We start from the raw sequence: 19,711 nt of genomic DNA on the forward strand, positions 1-19,711 counted from the left end.
GTCTTTATACACTCTTTAGAATTGAGCAGCTTGCAGCCCACTGCGGCTTTGGTTGGTCCCGTTCCTCAATTACATCCGTATAGTTACACCAATTTGTGTGGCCAAATGTATCACTATTCCAGTAGTTCATAGGTTGTGCCTCATGCCGGCAACCTACTACAATGTCGCAGCCAATATGGAGCGAGTGTCCTGACATTCATTCAGATCTGGTTAAACAGTCTTATTCGATTCCAGCAAATCCTTACTGTGCATGCTGGCTAATGTAACTGAAGGAAGATCACTACTGGTCTATGGGCCCCATTCAGAGATTTGCGCAAAGCCGATATTTTCCCAGATCAAGCGATTGCTTGCTAATGCGAATGCCACGCGGCGCAAGTGCAGCGATTTGTTTTGCCACTACGTTTGCATAGAGGAACCATTCGGAAAGTGAGTGACAGCATTTGGGGCTGGTAATGGGGGGGGGGGGTGGAGTGGTTAGAAGAACGCGGACTTGTGTGACCGTTTAAATGCTGTTTTGGGGGCGTGCGTAAGTTGGTCATTGCAATCTCCATCACAGCATGAGAGCTCGCTACGTGTCATGAGGGCATATGCAGCATGGCTGCTCGATGTGCGTTGATGGCGCCGATGTTTACGCTGTATGTGCATCTTCTTGAAAGGCACCAGCGATGCCATAAGTGTACTGAACCCTTGCCGGATCCGCAGTCTCCTCTCATATGGTATACTGGTACTGTCTTCATAGGGTCTGCCTTTTATATAGCCAAATTAACCTTCAGGTCATTGCACGTGTGCACAGATTAAGTGACTTGCCGCTGTGTATTATGCTGCACAGTATTAGGTAGCTGTATTAGTGATAATACAGACTTTATGCCTTTTGCATATTGGTAAAATGGAGAAAAATATTCACTTATCAATTTATTTTTGTATGTTTATTACAGCAGATATATTCCTGTGGTCTGTACCTGCTTATCTCACCCTGTTCTCTTCCCTACACAGAGTCTCTGTTGAATAACTTTGCTCAGCAGCTTGGAGCCTGGAGGTTCTGCTTCTACTTCCTATCCAGCTCGCACAATGACTACGTCCTGATGTACAGTCTCAGCGTTTTCGAGGTGGGAGCTCCTGGCTTTTTAGCTGCGTTGTGAGGCATTGCCGGTTGGGATGTTGGAGTGTGAATGTTCGTTTCGTCTTTTTCAATGTTGTTTCTAAAGTATATGTTCCATTGCATTAACCCCAGCATCTCCTCGCCATATGCTATATTCAGTGGGGATCGTCATCCGCATTTATCTTAAAATTGAGGATGACAAGTACCACTGGAAATCTGTAGCCGAGTGTCATCCCCCCCCCCCTCCCCCCCCTCCCCCTCCCCTCCCTCACCTGGTTACTTAACTACCCGCTGATAGGGAGTCCCGAGGACAGGGTGCCGGATCTGGTGCTGGCATTTTAAAGTTTAAAAACAAACAAAAAGAGTAAATAGTTCTTCCAGAGCAGGGGGAAGTGACTTTAAGTCCCTCTATATCCCCAACCCTGGTACCTAGAGTGATGGGGGAACCCTTGCTTGAAAGAGGGGAGTCCCCTCTTTTAAACTGTGTCCCCCCCCCCCCCATAGAGGTTATGGTCTGGTGATTAGTGTGAGCACCAGGCAATGTCAATAAAATAAGAGGCACCCATTTCTTCAGGATCCTTAGGGATCCACAGGGATATTATGGTTGGAGAGATCCAGGCACCAAACAGTTACTTCAGCTCCCAGGATGCCTCGGGTCCTCCTCCATATATACCCCGCCCCTAGCCATAGGCCTTCAGTTGTTTGTTTGGTGCGGCAGGATCAAGACTCTCCTTTGTAACGGGACTGCTCAGGCAGTCCTAAGCTTTTATTTTATGTTTTACTTAATGTTTTTGGGTTGGCTAATACCCCTTTCAGACATACTGAGATTCCCGGGATTTTGGCCTGCCTCGGCCAAAATTCCTGGGTCTCATGTCTGTGTGAAAGGTACCTACCGCCACCCCTGCAATCGACCAGGGTTTTTCCCGGGAAATTACCCTGCTTCTGTCTGAATGGTGCTACCCGGCACCAAGCAGCTTTGACATGTAGCTGACAGCGCTGAGCGTCCTATAGGACGCTAAGCACTGCTGCTTTGAGCTGACAGCGCAGAACGTCCTACAGGACGCTCAGCGCTGCTGCTTTGTTTGAGTTGACAGCGCAGAGCGTCTTATAGGACGCTCAGCGCTGCTGCTCAGCACCCCCAGCAACGGCCGGCTGTGCCACAGCGGCCCGCCCGCACTCCCGCTGGACCACCAGGGAATTAAAATAAATGTTAAAAAAATAATAATAAAAAAAAAAACTGCATTACGATTGGCCGGCTTTTGGCTGGGAGGAGCAGACGGCAGAGAAGAGGCAGGTAAGCAGAAAAACCCTGCTCTTGTCTGAAAGGGGTCTACCTGGGAATTTCCCGGGTAGACACTGTAGTGTGAAAGGGGGGTCTCGACCAAATACCCGGGAATTTGCACAGGAGAAATTCCCGGGTCTGAGCAGGAAATTTCCCGGGTTGTATGTCTGAAAGGGGTATAAGTGTCTGAATTGGACGCATATACTGCGGCTCCATTTACTTCCACCGGGCCGCGACACCAGTAACTGGGCTGGTGATTTGGCGGGTCGTGGCTGAGCTTGCTAGCAGCAGTGCTGCGTCCTGGACGCATGGAGATTTCAGGTAAGGCGTTTCCTCGCTTACGGGGAATCGCGTGTGGCAGTCCTTGCTTTTGATGTCAGACGCACCAGAAGCCGCTGCAGTCAGGGGCTGGGATTTTCCACGTCCTCTCTACACCACCGGGGCCTTATCGTCTGAAACCGGGGATCGGCAACAGACTCTTCTGCAGCCACGGTGTCAGCGTACCCGGCCGGGTAACGCAGCTTAGGGGAGGTAGGCGCTCCCCCGGCAGCTTCTCCCCCAACCCAGACGCAGTCCCTACGAAGGGTTTTGCGCGTCTGAGTTGCTCTGCCTACCCTCCACATGTATAAGAGACGCACAAGTGCGCTGCTTTAGCGGTTTGTCTCAGCAGTGTTTGGGTCAGTTTCTGTGTATACGTCTCCTGTTGCTAAGATATACAGGGTTCTATATCCTACCATTCCTGGTGTTTGTGTAGTTGATTTAGCGTGCATTGTTTTTATATTACATATGCATTGTATGTGACTGTTTGCTAGCTGCTATTTTATTTCTGTGCGTCAATTATAACTATCACTATTTTTTCTGTCCATCCTTTGGGGGTGGAGGTTTTTCTTTGAGTACTTTGCATTCATTTGAGATTCTGAGAAGGCTGTCACATAGTATTGCATTCATTACTTATATAAAAATGTCTAAAGATAAAGGGAAACGGGAAGGGGAGCCCCTGTGCTGGTTTCATGTATGGCCTATGTGTCCTCTCAGGAGGTAAAGGATGTTTGTGTGTTGCCTGTTATAAAGAGCCACCTCACCAGTCCAGTTTACCTGTCTCTGGACAAGAGCCATCTTGGGTCTCTTCTTTGTCCCAGGTAATGAAGCAATTTGAGGATCGTATGGGTGCTCCCACAATGCCTCCTTGGATGGGGTGTCCACAGCATGCTATGTTTGCACCTCCTATGCATCCTTCCTGGAAAGATGTTTATGGCCATTCTAGTCAGAGTATGGCACCATCTAATGTTGAAAGCAGACCGGTAATTACTGAGGCGCCTAAGCGTAATTTAGCTGTTTATCAGTCTACTCAACATATGGACTCAGACGCATCATCAGAAGAATAAGATGATGCGCAGGGTTCTTCTCCCGGGTCTAGCTCGGGGGAGGAGGACCATCCGTCCACAGTGGATGTTCCTCCTTTGGTGAGGGCGGTTAAATCAATCCTAGATATTCAGCATGATGAACCAGCTCATAGTAAGAAGGCTCCAATGTTCAATCACCATCGGAAGGTGATCAAGACGGAGTTACCTGTATCCGAACAGCTGACTGAGCTTATGGATGAGGCATGGGGTAACCCCGATAAACGATTTTACGTGAATAAAAGAATAACTTTGTTGTACCCTTTCCCAGCGTCTGTATGTACTAAGCGGGGAGGTTGTAACGCTTTTAATCAGAAATGCTACATTGCCTATTCTATTCAGTCATCATCTTCTCAGAAGGATTCCACAGATAGGAAAATTAAAGCATGTCTTTAGGCAATATTTTCACTCGTCCCGGTATGGCTGGAGCCTGGGTAGCCAAAGCTATTGAAGAATGGATGGGGGCATTGGAATACTCTCTATCAGATGCAACCAGAGAACAGAGGATTTATATCTCCCACATACGGGAAGCGGCTTCCTATCTGGGAGAAGCTGCGATGGATGCTGGAATTTTAGCTTCAATAGTGGCACGCAGGGCCCTTTGGTTATGATCCTGGAAAGCTGATACAGAATCAGGGGCGCTAGAAGTCTTCTCTTTCTGTGGAAAGGTACTTTTTGGAGCAGAGTTGGATAAAATTATAGCTACTCTGGCAGCTTCAAAATCAGCAGGTATTCCATCTACGGCGACTATAAAGTCTAAGCAGGTTTTTTTTTCGGTCCTTCTAGCCTCAGGGACGAGCAAGGGAACAGTCTTCCTCTAGGTCGACTAGTATTCGCAAGGCGACAAACTACGAGGTCTGGCACGCCAAGATGGGACTGGCCTCCTCCTGGGGGATCCCAGGGTGGGAGGCGGACTTCTTCATTGTGCGGATTATTTGCATCAAACTACAACAGATGCCTGGTTCTGAGAAGTGGTCTCTCAGGAGAAAGCCTCCTAAAAGTGAGGGCAATCTCCCCAGAGGTTCTTTTGCACAGATCATCAGATGCGTTCAAGGCCTTGGCCTTTCAGGAAGCCATTCACTCCCTGCTGCAGTTTGCTGTCCTTCAGCATTGCCAATTTCAGGCTCTACCCTTTGGCCTATTTACGGCTACCCGGGTATTTACCAAAGTAATGGCAGTCATGATTGCCTATCTCAGGCATCAGGGAGTCAGAATTCTGCCATATCTGGATGACTGTCTGATATTGGCACAGACTCCGGTTGTTTTACAAAGCCATCTTCAACTGACCATAGCCTGCTTACGAAGGCTCGGCTGGATCATCAATTGCAAGAAATCATCACTTTTTTCCAACACAGCAGATGGTACATCTGGGAGCATTGCTGGATTCTCTGGCACTCACGCTGTTTCTGCCAGAGGACAAGATTGTGGCGCTGTCATTACGAATATTCAAGCTCTCTCCTGTGCTGGCTGAGAAAGGATCATCTGAACAAGGGCGCCCATTCTGGATTCCAAATTGGGTGCTTCTCACAACAGACGCCGGTCTTCGCGGATGGGGGGCAGTGACAGGTCATCACACCTTTCAGGGAAGATGGAGAAATCTGGAAAGTCATCTGCCCATAAACATTCTGGAACTGCGAGCAGTGTACAAGGCACTTATCATGGCACAGGACCTTCTCCAGGGTAGGCCGGTCCAGATTCAGTCCGACAATGCGACTGCAGTGGCCTACCTCAATCATCAGGGAGGCATAAGAAGTTACGCAGCCATGAAAGAAGTGACAAAGGCTTTGATTTGGGCAGAACATAATCTTCCGGCTATCTCGGCAATATTCATACTGGGAGTACTCAATTGGGAAGCAGACTTCCTAAGTCGCCAGGACATACACGCCGGAGAGTGGTCTCTCCATCCAGGAGTGTTTCAGATCCTGGTAAACAAATGGGGTCTACCAGAGAGAGAGCTCATGGCGTCGCGTCGCAACCACAAGGTCACCAGGTATGGGTCCAAGTCCAGAGATCCATCGGCAGCCTTTGTGGATGCACTGGCAGTAAGATGGTACTTCAAGCTGGTGTATCTCTTTCCTCCGATTTCTTTCCTTCCAAGAGTTCTCAGGAAATTCAAGCAGGAAGGTGGAACAGTAATACTGGTGGCTCCGGCTTGGCCCAGACGTAATTGGTTCACTGACTTACAGAATCTGTTCGTAGACAGTCCGTATCCTCATCCTCTATGGCAGTATCTGCTAGCACAGGGTCTCTGCCGGCATCCGGACTTACCTCGTCTGGCATTGACGGCGTGGCTCTTGAATCTTCCATCCTAAGAGCAAAAGGTTTTTCTAGTTCTGTAATTCAAACGATGCTTAGGGCATGGAAGGCCTGCCTCTGCCCGCATCTATTACAGAGTTTGGCATTCTTTTGGTCTATGTTGTTCCCATAGGACAGGGGTCAGGAAACTTTTACCCCAAAATATATTTAGTTACACCGATGTTACCCCCTTGATTTGAAAGGAAGGAAATCATATAGTAGTGACCCTGTAGTACCGCTTGTACAAAAAGAAAAAAAAAAACTTGCCTTAATCCCCGCTCCTGCATCTGCCACCGTCCTGTCCGCCCGGCTGCTTCTCGGAACTATGGGAGAGACGTCATGACGTCTCTCCCTTAGTGCGCATAGAGAGAGGCAGAAGCTGGAGTTCAGAAGAGAACTCCAGCCTCCGGCTAATGCGGCGCTGCAGGGAAGGAGCCAGGCGCCCGCTGGTAATATCTCAGCGGGCGTCCGGCTTAAGAGTCTCCCTGTGGCACAGCCTGGCATGCATATGGATTCATATGCATGCCAAGCTGTTCGTCCATTACCCCCAGGAATTTAATTTTTACCCCGTGTGGGGTAATTTACCCCTGTTCCCTGACTATTGCCATAGGAAGTATAATCCTAACGTGTTCAGGATTTCCAGGGTTACTGGCTTTTCTTCAGGCAGGGTTAGACAGTGATCTCCGCCTGGCCACTTTGTGAGTGCAGGTTTCTGCACTGTCAGTCTGGTTCCAGAGGACGATTGCCTCATTACCAGATGTTAGACTTTTTTTTTTCAAGGAGTTCTGCGAGTTCAGCCTCCTTTTTGTTCCACTGGTAGCACTGTGGGATTTGTCTTTTGGTTCTTAAGGGGCTATATCTTCCCCATTTGAACCTCTAGACTCTGTCTTCACTTCAAATCTACACTTTCTTCTTGCTATCTCTTCTGCTCAGAGTCTCTGATTTGGCAGCGCTTGTCGCTCTCCTCCATTTTTGATTTTTCACAAGAATAAAGCTGTTCTTCGTACAAGGGATAGTTACCTTCCTAAGGTAGTGTCCTGTTTTCATGTAAATGAAGAAATTGTGGTTCCAGCATTTCAGGCTCCAGATCTTTCTGTAGGTGAAGCCTCCCTGGATGTAGTTCGTGCTCTCCGTATCTATGTGGAACGCACAAACTGTTAGAAAATCAGATGCTATTTTTGTATTCTATGGTTTTCACAAACGAGGATGACCAGCTAATAAGCAGACTCTGGCGAGATGGCTACGCATGACACTCTCGGGTGTATACACAGGCTGATCTCCCTGTCCCAAGCACGGTGACAGCACATTCTACTTGGTCTGTGGGGCCATCGTGGGCATTTAGTCGTCGTGCTTATGCTGAACAATTGCGCAAGGCAGCCACGTGGTCTTCTGTCCACTTTTGCCTGTCAGGATGCTTCCTTTGGGCGACACGTTCTCATGTTTGCTCAGGAGAATCCCCCACCCTAGGGGAACTGCTTTAGGACATTCCCATGGTAGCCCTGTGGATCCCTATGGAGCCTGAATAAGAGTTAGAGTTCTGGTAGACTTGCCTAGATACCTCATTTTTCTTCGAGGTCCACAGGGCACCCACCCTGATGCACCTGGCTGCATGGGTAGTTTTTTCTTTTGGTCACAGATTCCCTCATTTTGTGTAAGAGTGTTTCTGGTGTACGTTTGCTCTTCCTTCTCCTCTTTCCTGCTCCTGCCTTGAGGCTTGTTAACTAAACTGAAGGCCTATGGCTAGGGGCGGCGTATATATGGAGGAGGACACGAGGCATCCTGGAAGCTGAAAGCTTTAACTGTTTGGTGCCTGGATCTCTCCAACCATAATATATCCATGGTATCCCTATGGACCTCGAATAAAAGGAGTTATCTATGTAAGTCTACCATAACTAATTTTTAAAAAGAGGACTCCCTTCTTTCAATTTATGGGTCCCTTTTAGTACTTATTGTGTGTTGATCAACAGGTCTTCACTCTAGCTCCAGCGGCAGGCAGGGCGCCGGAGCTAGAGAGGGCACTTCCGAATGTGCCGAAAAGGGGCGTGTCTATAAGACGCGTCCCCTTTTCGTCACTCTTGGGGCGTGCCCGGCACTTACGGACAAGCCGGGCAGCCCCCAAGCGCTGCTGACAGGTAGAATAGATGCCGGGCGCATGCGCCCAGATTCTATTCACCGGCGCTGACCGGGTCACCGCACATTTCCCCACCTGTGGGACAGTGCGTTCCGCGGGTGAAGACGGCACCCGCAGGCTGTCTTAGCAGTGCGCTTTTTACCCTCCAGAAGGAGGCCAGGGCGCTGCGCCCCGCCAAAACAGCCTAGTGGGAAGGCTAATCAACTATGATCACCGTACAATGTTAAGCTGTGCTATGAAAAACGCGCTTTCCCTATATTGGGGGTTCAGGACTATGGGCTCTCACTCCCGTGAATGATGCTGGCAACTTTGTGGCCACCGATATTTGAAGGAGAGGAGTCTGTTCTTTCAAATTATGTGTCCCACTAGTAGATAGTGTTTGGTAATCACCCTGCTCTACGGAAAATAGACGATTTTCGTATATGGGTGGGAGGGCACGTAGTGCCCTATCGCACTCAATTTAATACCTGTAAATGTGGAGTCACTCGCATATCAGTATGTGGCCCCCTTTGCAGCTTTTAATGGGTGACCTCCCCCCATGCACGCACGTATGTACGTGGGGGCACCCTGTCTTCAAAGAGTGGAGTCTTCTCTTTCATACCGCGTGCCCACTTGTAGATATTATTATCTGTCAGACAAATAATGGAAATAGTACACACAAAAAAAATATTTTTCCACAGAATGTGTGTGTGGGGGGGGTCTAAAGCTCAGATCTACCCCATCTTGTGTCAAATAACAAAGTGGTTCCTCCGTTAATGCAGCAGGTTGTCCTAGTTTATAAATTATGTCCTTGTTGGGCTGCCATATTCTTCCTACACGTAAGCGTTTAAAACGAGAAAGCACAAATTGTGGGGTGGCTGGGGGGAAATGTTTTTCAATTTCAAATGGCGATATATTTTTTTTTTTTTGCAAACTGACACGCAGAATCCTTTTTAAAATCTTTTACTATTTTGAAAATGTGGATTATTGGCAAAACGAGAACCAAAAAGTATTTTTTATCATGTTTATAAGATGGGGGGAATCGCATTTGCTTTTGGTTCCTTTTCTTGAAATTTCAATAAAAATCTTCCTTTTTTTTTTTTTCTTCGAATGAGTACAAAGCGTAATGGTATTTTTTAAATACTAATTTGTGTTGGTACCGCATATAAAAGAAAAATAAATAAAAGAAATCTGTGACATTGATGTTTGATTGTGACTAGCGCTAATGTTGAAAATGTGGCCTCAGCACAGGGATGAGAACCTTCAGCAGCAAAAGGGTTAATTAAGACATAAATGAAGTTTCAACAAGCCGTAGTTTCAGACAATAAAAAGGAAAAGGTTGTGAATAATAGAAGGTAGGACTATAGATAATAGTTTAACCTTGTCCAACACAGACATGGCCATCGGGACCTAAACCACTATAGATGGTTGCACAGAGCGGACAATAGATGCACACTAGTCAGGATAAATGCAGAAGACTGGTACTCGCTGTCCAGTTATCGGGCCGATCAACCGATGATTGGCTGATTGGCCCGATAATTGTATAGTGTGTGTGCCGGAGCAATAACCGATAGATGGATTCAAACTCTCCTACAATAGTCGGGATCTGGTGTGCTGCAAACGTCATCTCGTTGGCGACCTCCCAATCCCTTTAAAGAGATCTGAATGAAGTACACACTGAGCTAGAAATTGCTCAGTGCGTACAAGCGCGCACCAATCTGTCCGATCAATCGTTTATCGGATCGGCAGAAATTATCGCATATTGTGTTTCCAGCTTAAGTCTGGTCTCGTTGCTGGCACTTTGGCTAATGGTCACCCCCATCACAAAATGAATAGCTAACCTAAGTCTTTTGCTCCGTCCATTGAGTGCATGGCTTCCTGTGTATGGATAGATAAAAGTAGGTAACCTATCCTGTGCTCTGCTGACCTCGGGGTATGTATAAAGGATATACCAACGTGCTGTTTTTGATCATGCAGAACTTGATCAGCAAGATGTGGCTGGGTGTCCCCTCCGAAGAGAAGATGGAGATCCGCAGCTCCCTGCCCAAGCTTCTGCTGAGCCAGCACAAGGCTCTCCCCGGCTTCATTTGCAACAAGCTGTGCAAGGTCATCGTGGACATGGGCAGGCAAGACTGGCCGATGTTCTATCACGATTTCTTCACCAACATTTTACAGGTGAGACAGGACCTAGATCTCCCATCACACGGATGGAACCGACAGTCCCTGCAGCACATCTTCACTGTGTATCTCCCCTAACAGCTGATCCAGACTCCCAGCACCACGCCACTCGGCCTGATCATGTTGAAGACGGCATCTGAGGAGTTGGCTTGTCCACGGGAGGATCTTAGCGTGGCCAGGAAGGAGGAACTTCGCAAACTGTTGCTAGAACAAGTGCCAACAGTGCTGGGGCTGCTGACAGGTATTGCTTTGACCAGCGGCCGTGGTAGACGGAAACACGTTCTCATTTTGCATGTTTGTTTTAGAATTACTAGAGTAAAACCGACCTGAATTAACACATTGTTACACATTGGCTATTACTGGCAGTTGAGATAATTATAATTTACTCCATTTAAATTCTGAAAAGTTGGAAATGATCATATATTTGTTTTTGTGCATTATAGATTGTATTGCAGAGCAGCAGTGAATATGGAAATAGATATAGATTTGGTGATGACAATTTATTCAGATGTAAACCCCTGTAACATCAGTGTCTCATTCCTATAAAACACTTGTCTGTCACCCGCAGGGGTCCTGGAAAGCATCTGGGAAAAAAACAGTGTTACAGCAGCCACACCTCCGCCATCCCCCACAGCTTCAGATGCTGGTAAGTAAGTGGTCTGACCTCTGGACCCTTCTCGTATACCCTCCTATAGCTGCTATGCTTTGTCTATATCCACTGCATATAGGCCTATTGGATACAGTTGGGCGGATGCTGAACTACATGACCTAGTACAATCGGCATATCGCCACCAACCTTACATGGTTTTGCTATGTTCAGCCCTGTTTAACACCTGCCGTACAAGTGTAGGACTTCACTAGGGATCCCCAGTTTTTCCTGGGTGAGGTTCTTCTGTTGCTGGATCAGGGGTAGGATGTGACCGCATTAGAGTTCTGAGTGAGAAAGTACTGGACCGGTTAGTTATCTCTACATTGCTTCTGTGCTGAAAACTCTGTGCTGCTGTTGGGCACAAAAGATTACAGGTTGTGACCTATATTGTAACTGAGGGCGGGATGACGACACTGACGTGCTACAATAAGAGGGCAGGTATTCCCAAAGCGAATAATCCCTTTAATTGTGGAGACTGGAGTAACACAAAGTGATTTGTTGAGAGCGGCTGTAAGTATTTAGCTGTTCATGTCACAGGATTATTTAAATTTATTTAAGTTTATTGTCATTTTGTTTTGGCCTTTTTAGCACATGGTCCCAGTGTGTCTCTTCCGACACATCTCTGTCTGACATCTCGCTTTCCATCTGTAGTGTCTGTGTGTTGCTTATTTCCTTCCTGTTCACGAAAGCGTCTGTGGTTCCCTTGTGTAACTCGGCCTAGTGATTTCCCTGCCTGTAGGTTCCAGGCTGCTGCGCTGGCCTTACTTTCAGATGATTATTGTACATGCAGCAAATATTGCTGTAGCCTCCAGTAACTATGTAGGTCAGGGCTCGTCAAATTTTTGTAAAATCTAGGAGCCGTCTTAAAAGTTTAGGAGCCAGACCATCGTCCATTATCAAAATATATGAAAGCTTGTATAGACCACCACACATGCCCTTTCAGTGCCCCTCAACCTAGTAGTAAGCCCCTTGTAATAGTGCCCCCAGTAGTAAGCCCCTTGTAATAGCGTCCCCAGTAGTAAGCCCCCTGTAATAGTGCTCCTAGTAGTAAGCTCCTTGTAATAGCACCCCCAATAGTAAGCCCTTTGTAATAGCGTCCCCAGTAGTAAGCCTCCTGTAATAGTGCTCCTTGTAATGGCGCCCCCAGTAGTAAGCCCCTTGTAATGGCACCCCCAGTAGTAAGCCCCTTGTAATGGTGCCCCCAGTAGTAAGCCCCTTGTAATGGCGCCCCCAGTAGTAAGCCCCCTGTAAGTGTGCCACACGCACACACATGGATAAAAAACAAAACCGAATACTTACCTTAGGCCACAATTCTGCGTCCGCTGCCGCTCTTCGGCACTATGGGAGAGACATCATGTCATGGGGGCGCTTGGACAACTCGGTCGCCAGGACTAAAATCTTAGTCACCATGGCGACCGGGATTTGTCGAGCCCTGATGTAGGTGTTTTCTCTGATTTTAAGCTATGAACTAAAGTAAATTATGTATTTAGTCTACCCAAAGACTGCTAGGGATGAGTCCCACTCCTACAGTGATGGGCTACAAGTAACAGTCTGGGTGCTAGTGAAACATCTGGTGGTCCCCAGGTGCTAATGAGGGGATGTGATACACATAGGGATGTGACTTTGCTTCAGTTGAAATACTGTATAGTGTGTGAAGCACAGAGGAGGGCGCTGCTCCTCCTCACAGCAGACTCTGGCCTCCAAAACTAGGCAGGGTAATCTGTACCATCCCCTCTCCCTCTCAGCGTCCTTAACAAGGGAACCAACCATAAAGTCATCAGTCCTTTCCTGTATGTCCACAGGTCCCTAGTTTTGAAGTGGGCGATGACTGTTCACAGCAGCACATAGTATTTCAGGGTTTGGATTTGGTTATATTGTGGGAGGCACTTTTCTGACTTTTCTGTCTGTGATAATGTTAGTGAGGACAGGGCTGCATGGGACAGTGACATGATGTGAGGAGGGGAATGAAGTCAGCAGGAAGCCACAGACTGAGGGTTATATAGTGGAAGGAGCAGGATCCCCAGCAGCACAGAGTCTATCAGGAGATGAGTGATATGTCAGTGAGGACTGTGCTGTATGTGACAGGGGCAGTGACATGATGTGAGGAGGGGAATGGAGGCAGCAGGAAGCCACAGACTGAAGGAGCAGGATCCCCAGCAGCACAGAGTATATCAGGAAATGAGTGATGTGTCAGTGAGGACAGGGCTGCATGTGACAGGGACAGTGTTATATGAGGAGGGGGAATGGAGGCAGCAGGAAGTCACAGACTGAGGGTTACATAGTGGAAGGAGCAGGATCCCCAGCAGCACAGAGTATATCAGGAGATGAGTGATGTGTCAGTGAGGACAGGGCTGCATGTGACAGGAGCAGTGACATGATGTGAGGAGGGGGAATGGAGGCAGCAGGAAGCCAGTCATATTATAGTTAGTAATGAGAGTCTCTATTGAAAAAGAAGATTTTTCTATGGAATTCTCCTGTACATGAAATAATGTCTGACCTGTTCTCCACTTTAGAGAATGACAACTTCATTTTGTTCTGTTACACCATCACCTGTGGTTCAGATTACAGAAGTCTCCCAGTAATCAAACCTGTACCCCGTCCTTCCTGCCCGTGAGTCTCTCTTCCATTTTTAGAGACCACATTTATAGTTACACATTTATAGTTACAGGCAGCCCCAATGTATCCTGCTACACCACATAATCTTTCCACGCTGAACCTTTAATGCTTCCTGCAAATGAAATCCTTGGAGAACTGGGGCTGGGTGAGATGGGCGAGTGCCAGCTGCGGGCAGAGTGTGGCGTGAGCTAGTGACTCGTGCCTTGCTGGTGGTGTCCTTGGGATGTGTAGGGATAACGAGGACAGGGATTCCATAAATTGTTTACGGCTGACTCAAGGGCATGGATGGACCTTAATAAGGCATGCTGATCATTCCACTTGAGTGTGAGTGTTTTTTCTAAATATTACTTATAAAGTCTGTATTGCAGTAAATAATAGGAATCGTCCCTTTAACCTTAGATATGAATATTTTTTTTGTTTATAGGTCGTTTTATTGACACGAGATGAACCAGCCATACGGTTACATTGCAATTCAGTGCATCTGCTTGTTTGTGCCCTACCTGTACCTGTTATAATCCTCACTCTGGTTCTTTGCTTTTCTCCTCCCAGACGACCTCCTCAGTAACCTTGTACACACCCCAGCCTTGGCCAAACAGCTAAGCCAACCTCCGCCGAGCCTGGAAGCCGAAAGTGAGCGCATCTGTTCCCTGGCCCTCGAGTGCCTCTCCCACCTCTTCAGTTGGATCCCCCTTTCCGCCAGCATCACCCCCTCGCTTCTTACCACAATCTTTCACTTTGCGCGCCTTGGCTGTGATGCCAGGTCACGAAGGACTCCTGCAACCTCCAACTCCTCGGCCACCCATAACGGTGGCAGCAACAGCCCTCCTCTACCATTGACATTGCCCACTTCTCAACGAGAACGCGACCGACTGGGTGTCTTGGCGATGTCTTGTATTAATGAACTGATGTGCAAGAATTGCGTGCCCTTGGAATTCCAGGAGTACCTATTACGTGTGTGCCAGCAGACGTTCTACCTCCTGCAGAGGATCACACGAGAGACTAACGCTCACAGTGTGCGCAGCCGGCTGGAGGAGCTGGACGAGAGGTAAGGGGGGGATTATTGTGATGATCTCTCGGATTTGTCCACATAGAGCAATGTATCTCTTGAAGGCGACGAACACTGGAGAGGGGCACACCGGGATTGGCAAGGTCTCAAAGTCCAATGTATAGAGGAAAAGGGATTGTGGGTATATCATGGGTCCATTTATTATAGGAACCATGGGGAGATCAATGTTTGAGTATTAAAGGGGAACCGCATATGGGAGTCAAAGGGGCCGATTCAATTCAGCGGTAATTGAATAGCGCCGGGAGGGAGCTCCGGAAGCGATTCAATGCAGAGCGCTGTTTAGTCCGACTAATCATTTCTTCTCGCAACTTCCTGGTTTAATCTGCATAGTTTGTACAGCACCTGGTAATTGGCGTTTGTAGAACCCTATTTGGTGTGGTCTATTGACAGGATATGTTTGTAGCTTTCAGTAGTGCAGGACCTGTTTCCTCCCATAGCAGGAAGCTCACCTGCACCGACCAAACATAGAAGCCTGGGGTAGACCGTTGCCTCTATCCCCATCACATTTTTTAAACTCCCCTGGATGTGATCCATGACTAAGATATGTGGCCCCTAACATGTCTCTCTTTTCTAAGGGTTGTGTGCCAACAAAGGCCCTCTACAACCAATCAGCAGGCCGGTGCCTTGATATGTGCCGAGCTTCATTGCCAGCATGGTTCTGCCTGTTGAGCTGGTATGAGCTTTGGGGAGGACATGTCATTTACGCTGGCAGCTCCTGGACACTCTACTGCCTTTACTTGCAGGGCACGCTAGAACTTAAATGTGGCTTTAAGTACATCATTATATAGAAATATATTGTTTTTTTTTTTTTTTCCTCCATTATAACTGTAAATTAAGGAAACTCTTTATTTGCAGTTGCTCATCCCGGATGAGGAAACACATTTCTTAGTTACTTGAATGAGATCCCATTACTTGGGTAGTTTTAATCCTGTAGTATACCAGGCAGAAAGCAATGTTTTGGGGGAAGGGGAAAAACCAGTGTGATCATAGTTTAAAATAACCGAGCAGTGATATTCATTCACCGAGCACAGCAAGTGTGCGCTGTGCACAAAGGCCCACGTCACCTAATGAGGAGCCGTTTCCAGGTCTATTTGTGTGGGATAATCACAGTGCAATGTGTTACAGGAATTACCAACCACTTGGATAGAGTGACGGGTGGTTCTACGGATGTGGTCACATACATCTATCCTCCTTGCGCTACAAGTCTCTTTACACAACACGGCAGCTCCCTGTGACTCGATAGCCCGGAGTGTCTTTTTGTGCGACTTTTCCCCTTGAAATAAGTCTTATTTGCACAGCGAAGCAAAGAGGACGCACAAGCAGCTTCTGCTGATTAAAATGATATGCGGCATGCCTGTATTCTGTGTGCGACTGCTGGTGTATCTGCATGCAGACACACCCACATTTGCACACAGAACACAGGCATGCCGCATATCATTTTAATCAGCAGAAGCTGCTTGTGCGTCCTCTTTGCGAATACCAGGCATTTGAAGGGAAAAGGACGGACTGAAAGACGCTCAGCGCTACCGAGACACGTCATGGCATGGCGCGACTAGAAGGGCTGTTTAACGCGCAACGAGGCTACATGTATGAGGACACATCTTATGATGGATGTCATTGCTGTGTGTGGCACAGTGTCTATGGATATGATGCGGGATCTTGTGCTGAAATGTGTTACTCAGTAGAAAATAATTGCTGCTGTGATGATGCCAGACATGTATGACCCCTTCTAAAGAGGGCAGGTGACCAATCTGCTACTAACTATAACTTTATAGAATGTTCTAGATATATGATCTTTAGGATCTGATTGGGTGCCCTGGAAAATGTCTCAACTTGTCGTCTTCAGAAGGTTTGATAAATCTCACCCAATGTCACAGAACAGTCTTCTGCGGTCACACTGAAGAGCACTGCTAACAATGACCTAGGCAGTCAAAGAAAGACAGGGTCCTTGTTAAATCAAAATAGACAATATTGCATTCAAGTCCCATACTTTCTGATCAGTTGACTCCCCACCCCCTTCCCCAATTACATATAACCGTGATTACCGTTGACGAGTTTAGTGTTTACCTTGATTGCTAATTACAGAGCAGACTGCGCAGTTTAATGTTACCGGGTTATGTGCCCCTCACATGACCCGACATTCACATGTCTTACTTTCAGTGTGTTTTATTGTATTTGTTACTGTCCTTTTCTCCTTCATCCACTAGGGGACACTGGAGTTCAAGACAGTGGGGTATAGACGGTGGTAGAGTAGAGCCTGGCACTTTAAATAATTTAGAAGTGTGACTGGCTCCTCCCCCTCTATGCCCCATCAGCCCCAGTTTTTAGAATGTGCCCGAGAGAGCCGGTCGCACATGAGGCTGTCTCCAGCCTTTCTCATATAATTTTTAATTTTTTTTTTTTTTTTTTATTTAACAAGCTGAGGACAGGCAGGCTGCTTACTGTGGCAGTCTGCCTGCTACGTGGGAGCCGCCGGGAGGGCACCACACGGCTACTGCAGTCTGTGTCCGGTGACCCTGAGGGGGGACTTTAAACAGAGTCATCGGACTCCATGAGGACCCGCCACAACTGAAACCGGTTCGTGTCCGGGTTTCCTCATTTGCCCCCCTGCCCAGCAACCCGGCCGCAGCAGTCCGTAAGTATATCCCACTACTCCTGACTAGCTGGAGTGGTGGGCCAAAACGCTGGGCTCAGGGACAGCGCACACTGCATGGCTGTCACACACGGCTCCTTCCCCCTGCCAGTGAAAGTGGTAGTGTCGGAGCTGCTGACGAGACCTGCCGCTGCACTCACAGTCAGCGTCCGGGTCTCTGGCTTATACCTAGCCATCCCCCTCCTATTAACGAGGGGATGGAGCGCGGGCCCCTGCAAGTGCGTGTTAAGCGGCAGTGATTCCGTGACTGTCACTGAGACGCCTGTTCCTCCCTTCTCTATATGGGAGTAGAAACGCTGGGCGGTGTGAGTAAGATCACACAAATGACAGACGCGGCACCGCTGCTCACTAAATAGTGTAGCACAGGGGAGGTCCTGCCATCTGCCATTGGTAGTGTAATGGCGGGCTTCAGGAGACCAGACGAGTCCCTCTACATGAGGCAGCGCTGACAAGCAGCACGATCCTTGGTGTAGGAGTACCCGCGTATAGAGGCTTCCCTTATTGAGACAAGGGCCCAGCCTTATAGATGTGTCTGCTGATGCTCCCGTACCCCGCTCAGAAGGGCCGGGAGGAAGGATGTCTTCCCTACATTACGCCCAGCCCACTTTTTCCTAGTAAGTGGGCAGAGGCGAGCCTTACAGTGCACGCGCGCGCACACACTGATAGGGCGTCATACATCCTGCCGCGTCTAATAAGAGCCGCGCCATCTGTAGTCGGGCTCGTGCTCTAAGCCCTCATCTGAGAGCAGCGCGGTCTGCCGGTCCGTTAGCGCGGCTGCGCAGACATACTCGGTATTAGTCCCCCCGTGAAGGGACCTCAGAGGTACCTGGGAGGGCATCCTGCCGCGTCTAAAGCAGGCAGCAGTAGCCCCCCAGTATTAAAATGGCGGCCGCACTCGGGGCAAAGCCACGCCCCCTTCGCGGCCCTAATTGCGAGCACGCAACAGCCCAACCAGCGGGGCAGCCACCACTGCCTACCGCTGGTTAAAGATGCAGTGCAGTGCAGACCAGCGCCTGAATGAGCGCGGCTGCCTCCTAACTCCTGCAACAGGGTTAATTAATGCGACTCCCTCCCCCTCCCACGCTGGGAGTGCTGCTAGCACAAAAGTAGAAGTAGGAGGGAGTGCTTTTAAGTGCTAGCTACAAATAAGTATCAGCGCAGGGCTCTGATCTCTCCACGGCTCTTGCTGTGTGGAGTTTGTATGTTCTCCCGGTGCAGGCAGCACTGTTTTTGCTTAGGCTCATTTTAACAATTAGCAACGCTCCTCATCTAAATCTCAGGAGGAGATGCCGCGTCCCGCAGCTCCTGGCTGGGCTGAGCAGGCTTCCCTGTTAGCTATAACATAGGGCTAATAGCCTTACGTTATACCAGCACAATGCGGCTCCACGATGCAGCGCTGTACGACCATCACACTCCTGTCACAGCAGGACAGCATCACCGCTTTATACTATAAGGGGGCTAGCAGCGCTGTGCTAACTGGAGTGTAGCAGTTTGCACACGCACAGCGCGGTATTCATGAAAAAACAGCCCCCCTGCTTCCCTTTTAAGGACTGTAGTTACTGCCTGCACACAAGCAGTATAGCTCAGTGCACTACCTGCAGCAGGGAGTGCTTTAGCGTGGGTCTCTTACGACTACCACACTGGGAGTGCTTCAGCGCAAAAGGTAGGGGAGGCCCTGTCCTTGTATAATAGGAGTTTAGTGCTAGCTACAGTGGATAGCTGGTTGCTAGCTGTATGGGCACTAGCCCAATTCCCTTTTGCGCATAACACCACGTTAGGCGGTTCTGAAAGAGGCCAGTTCAATCGATGCATCACAGCTAGAAGCGAGGGGTTGGCGAGACAGTCCCGCCAATGCAGCGCCGCTTGGCAGGCTTCCCTTCGTTCTTTAACAAAGGGGCGCCTAGCTTAATCTAATGGCTTGATATCTCAGCCTGTGAAGTATCATAGCCTCATGGTGTACTAGCTCTACTGTTCTGGTGCTGCTGCCAGAACTTATGGTTATAGCATACCCTTCACCCAGGGTTAGCACACTTTGGCGTCCCATCCCCAGGCTTATGCCTCACATGGGCTCGCCTTAAAGAGACTTCCCATGCATATATGTGGCAGCACATATACTACATTATAGGCTGGTCTTAAAACCTTTCACCATTTTTCTGTGCTTACCTTAGAAGGTATGCATATGTGCATCTATTTATATCTCATGTGTTCCCTTCGGCAGCACATACAGGAAGAGGTTAGTAACGTGCGGCTAGTGTAGTTGTTGGCATTACTGCCTCACAGCACTGAGGTAGTCTTTTTGATTCCCACTTCGAAAAGTGGGTTAATCTGGCGCTAAAAGGGCTCACCTGCTAAGGCGAGTACAC

General features: G+C 48.3%; 1 protein-coding gene across 1 annotated transcript in view; it reads left to right on the forward strand.

Moving 5' to 3' along the window:
* The window catches only part of XPO6 (exportin 6), a 69,163-nt gene that overhangs the window by 11,148 nt on the left and 38,304 nt on the right, over positions 1 to 19,711 (forward strand). The window contains exons 3-7 of the mRNA XM_088448194.1: positions 994 to 1,106; positions 10,164 to 10,361; positions 10,446 to 10,605; positions 10,933 to 11,010; positions 14,179 to 14,674. Of these exons, the coding sequence (XP_088304320.1) occupies positions 994 to 1,106; positions 10,164 to 10,361; positions 10,446 to 10,605; positions 10,933 to 11,010; positions 14,179 to 14,674 (1,045 nt within the window). The remainder of the gene's footprint in view (positions 1 to 993; positions 1,107 to 10,163; positions 10,362 to 10,445; positions 10,606 to 10,932; positions 11,011 to 14,178; positions 14,675 to 19,711) is intronic.

The sequence above is a fragment of the Taudactylus pleione genome, unplaced genomic scaffold (assembly GCF_031769625.1).
Source record: "Taudactylus pleione unplaced genomic scaffold, aTauple2 ptg000451l, whole genome shotgun sequence".
Taxonomy (NCBI): Eukaryota; Metazoa; Chordata; class Amphibia; order Anura; family Myobatrachidae; genus Taudactylus; species Taudactylus pleione.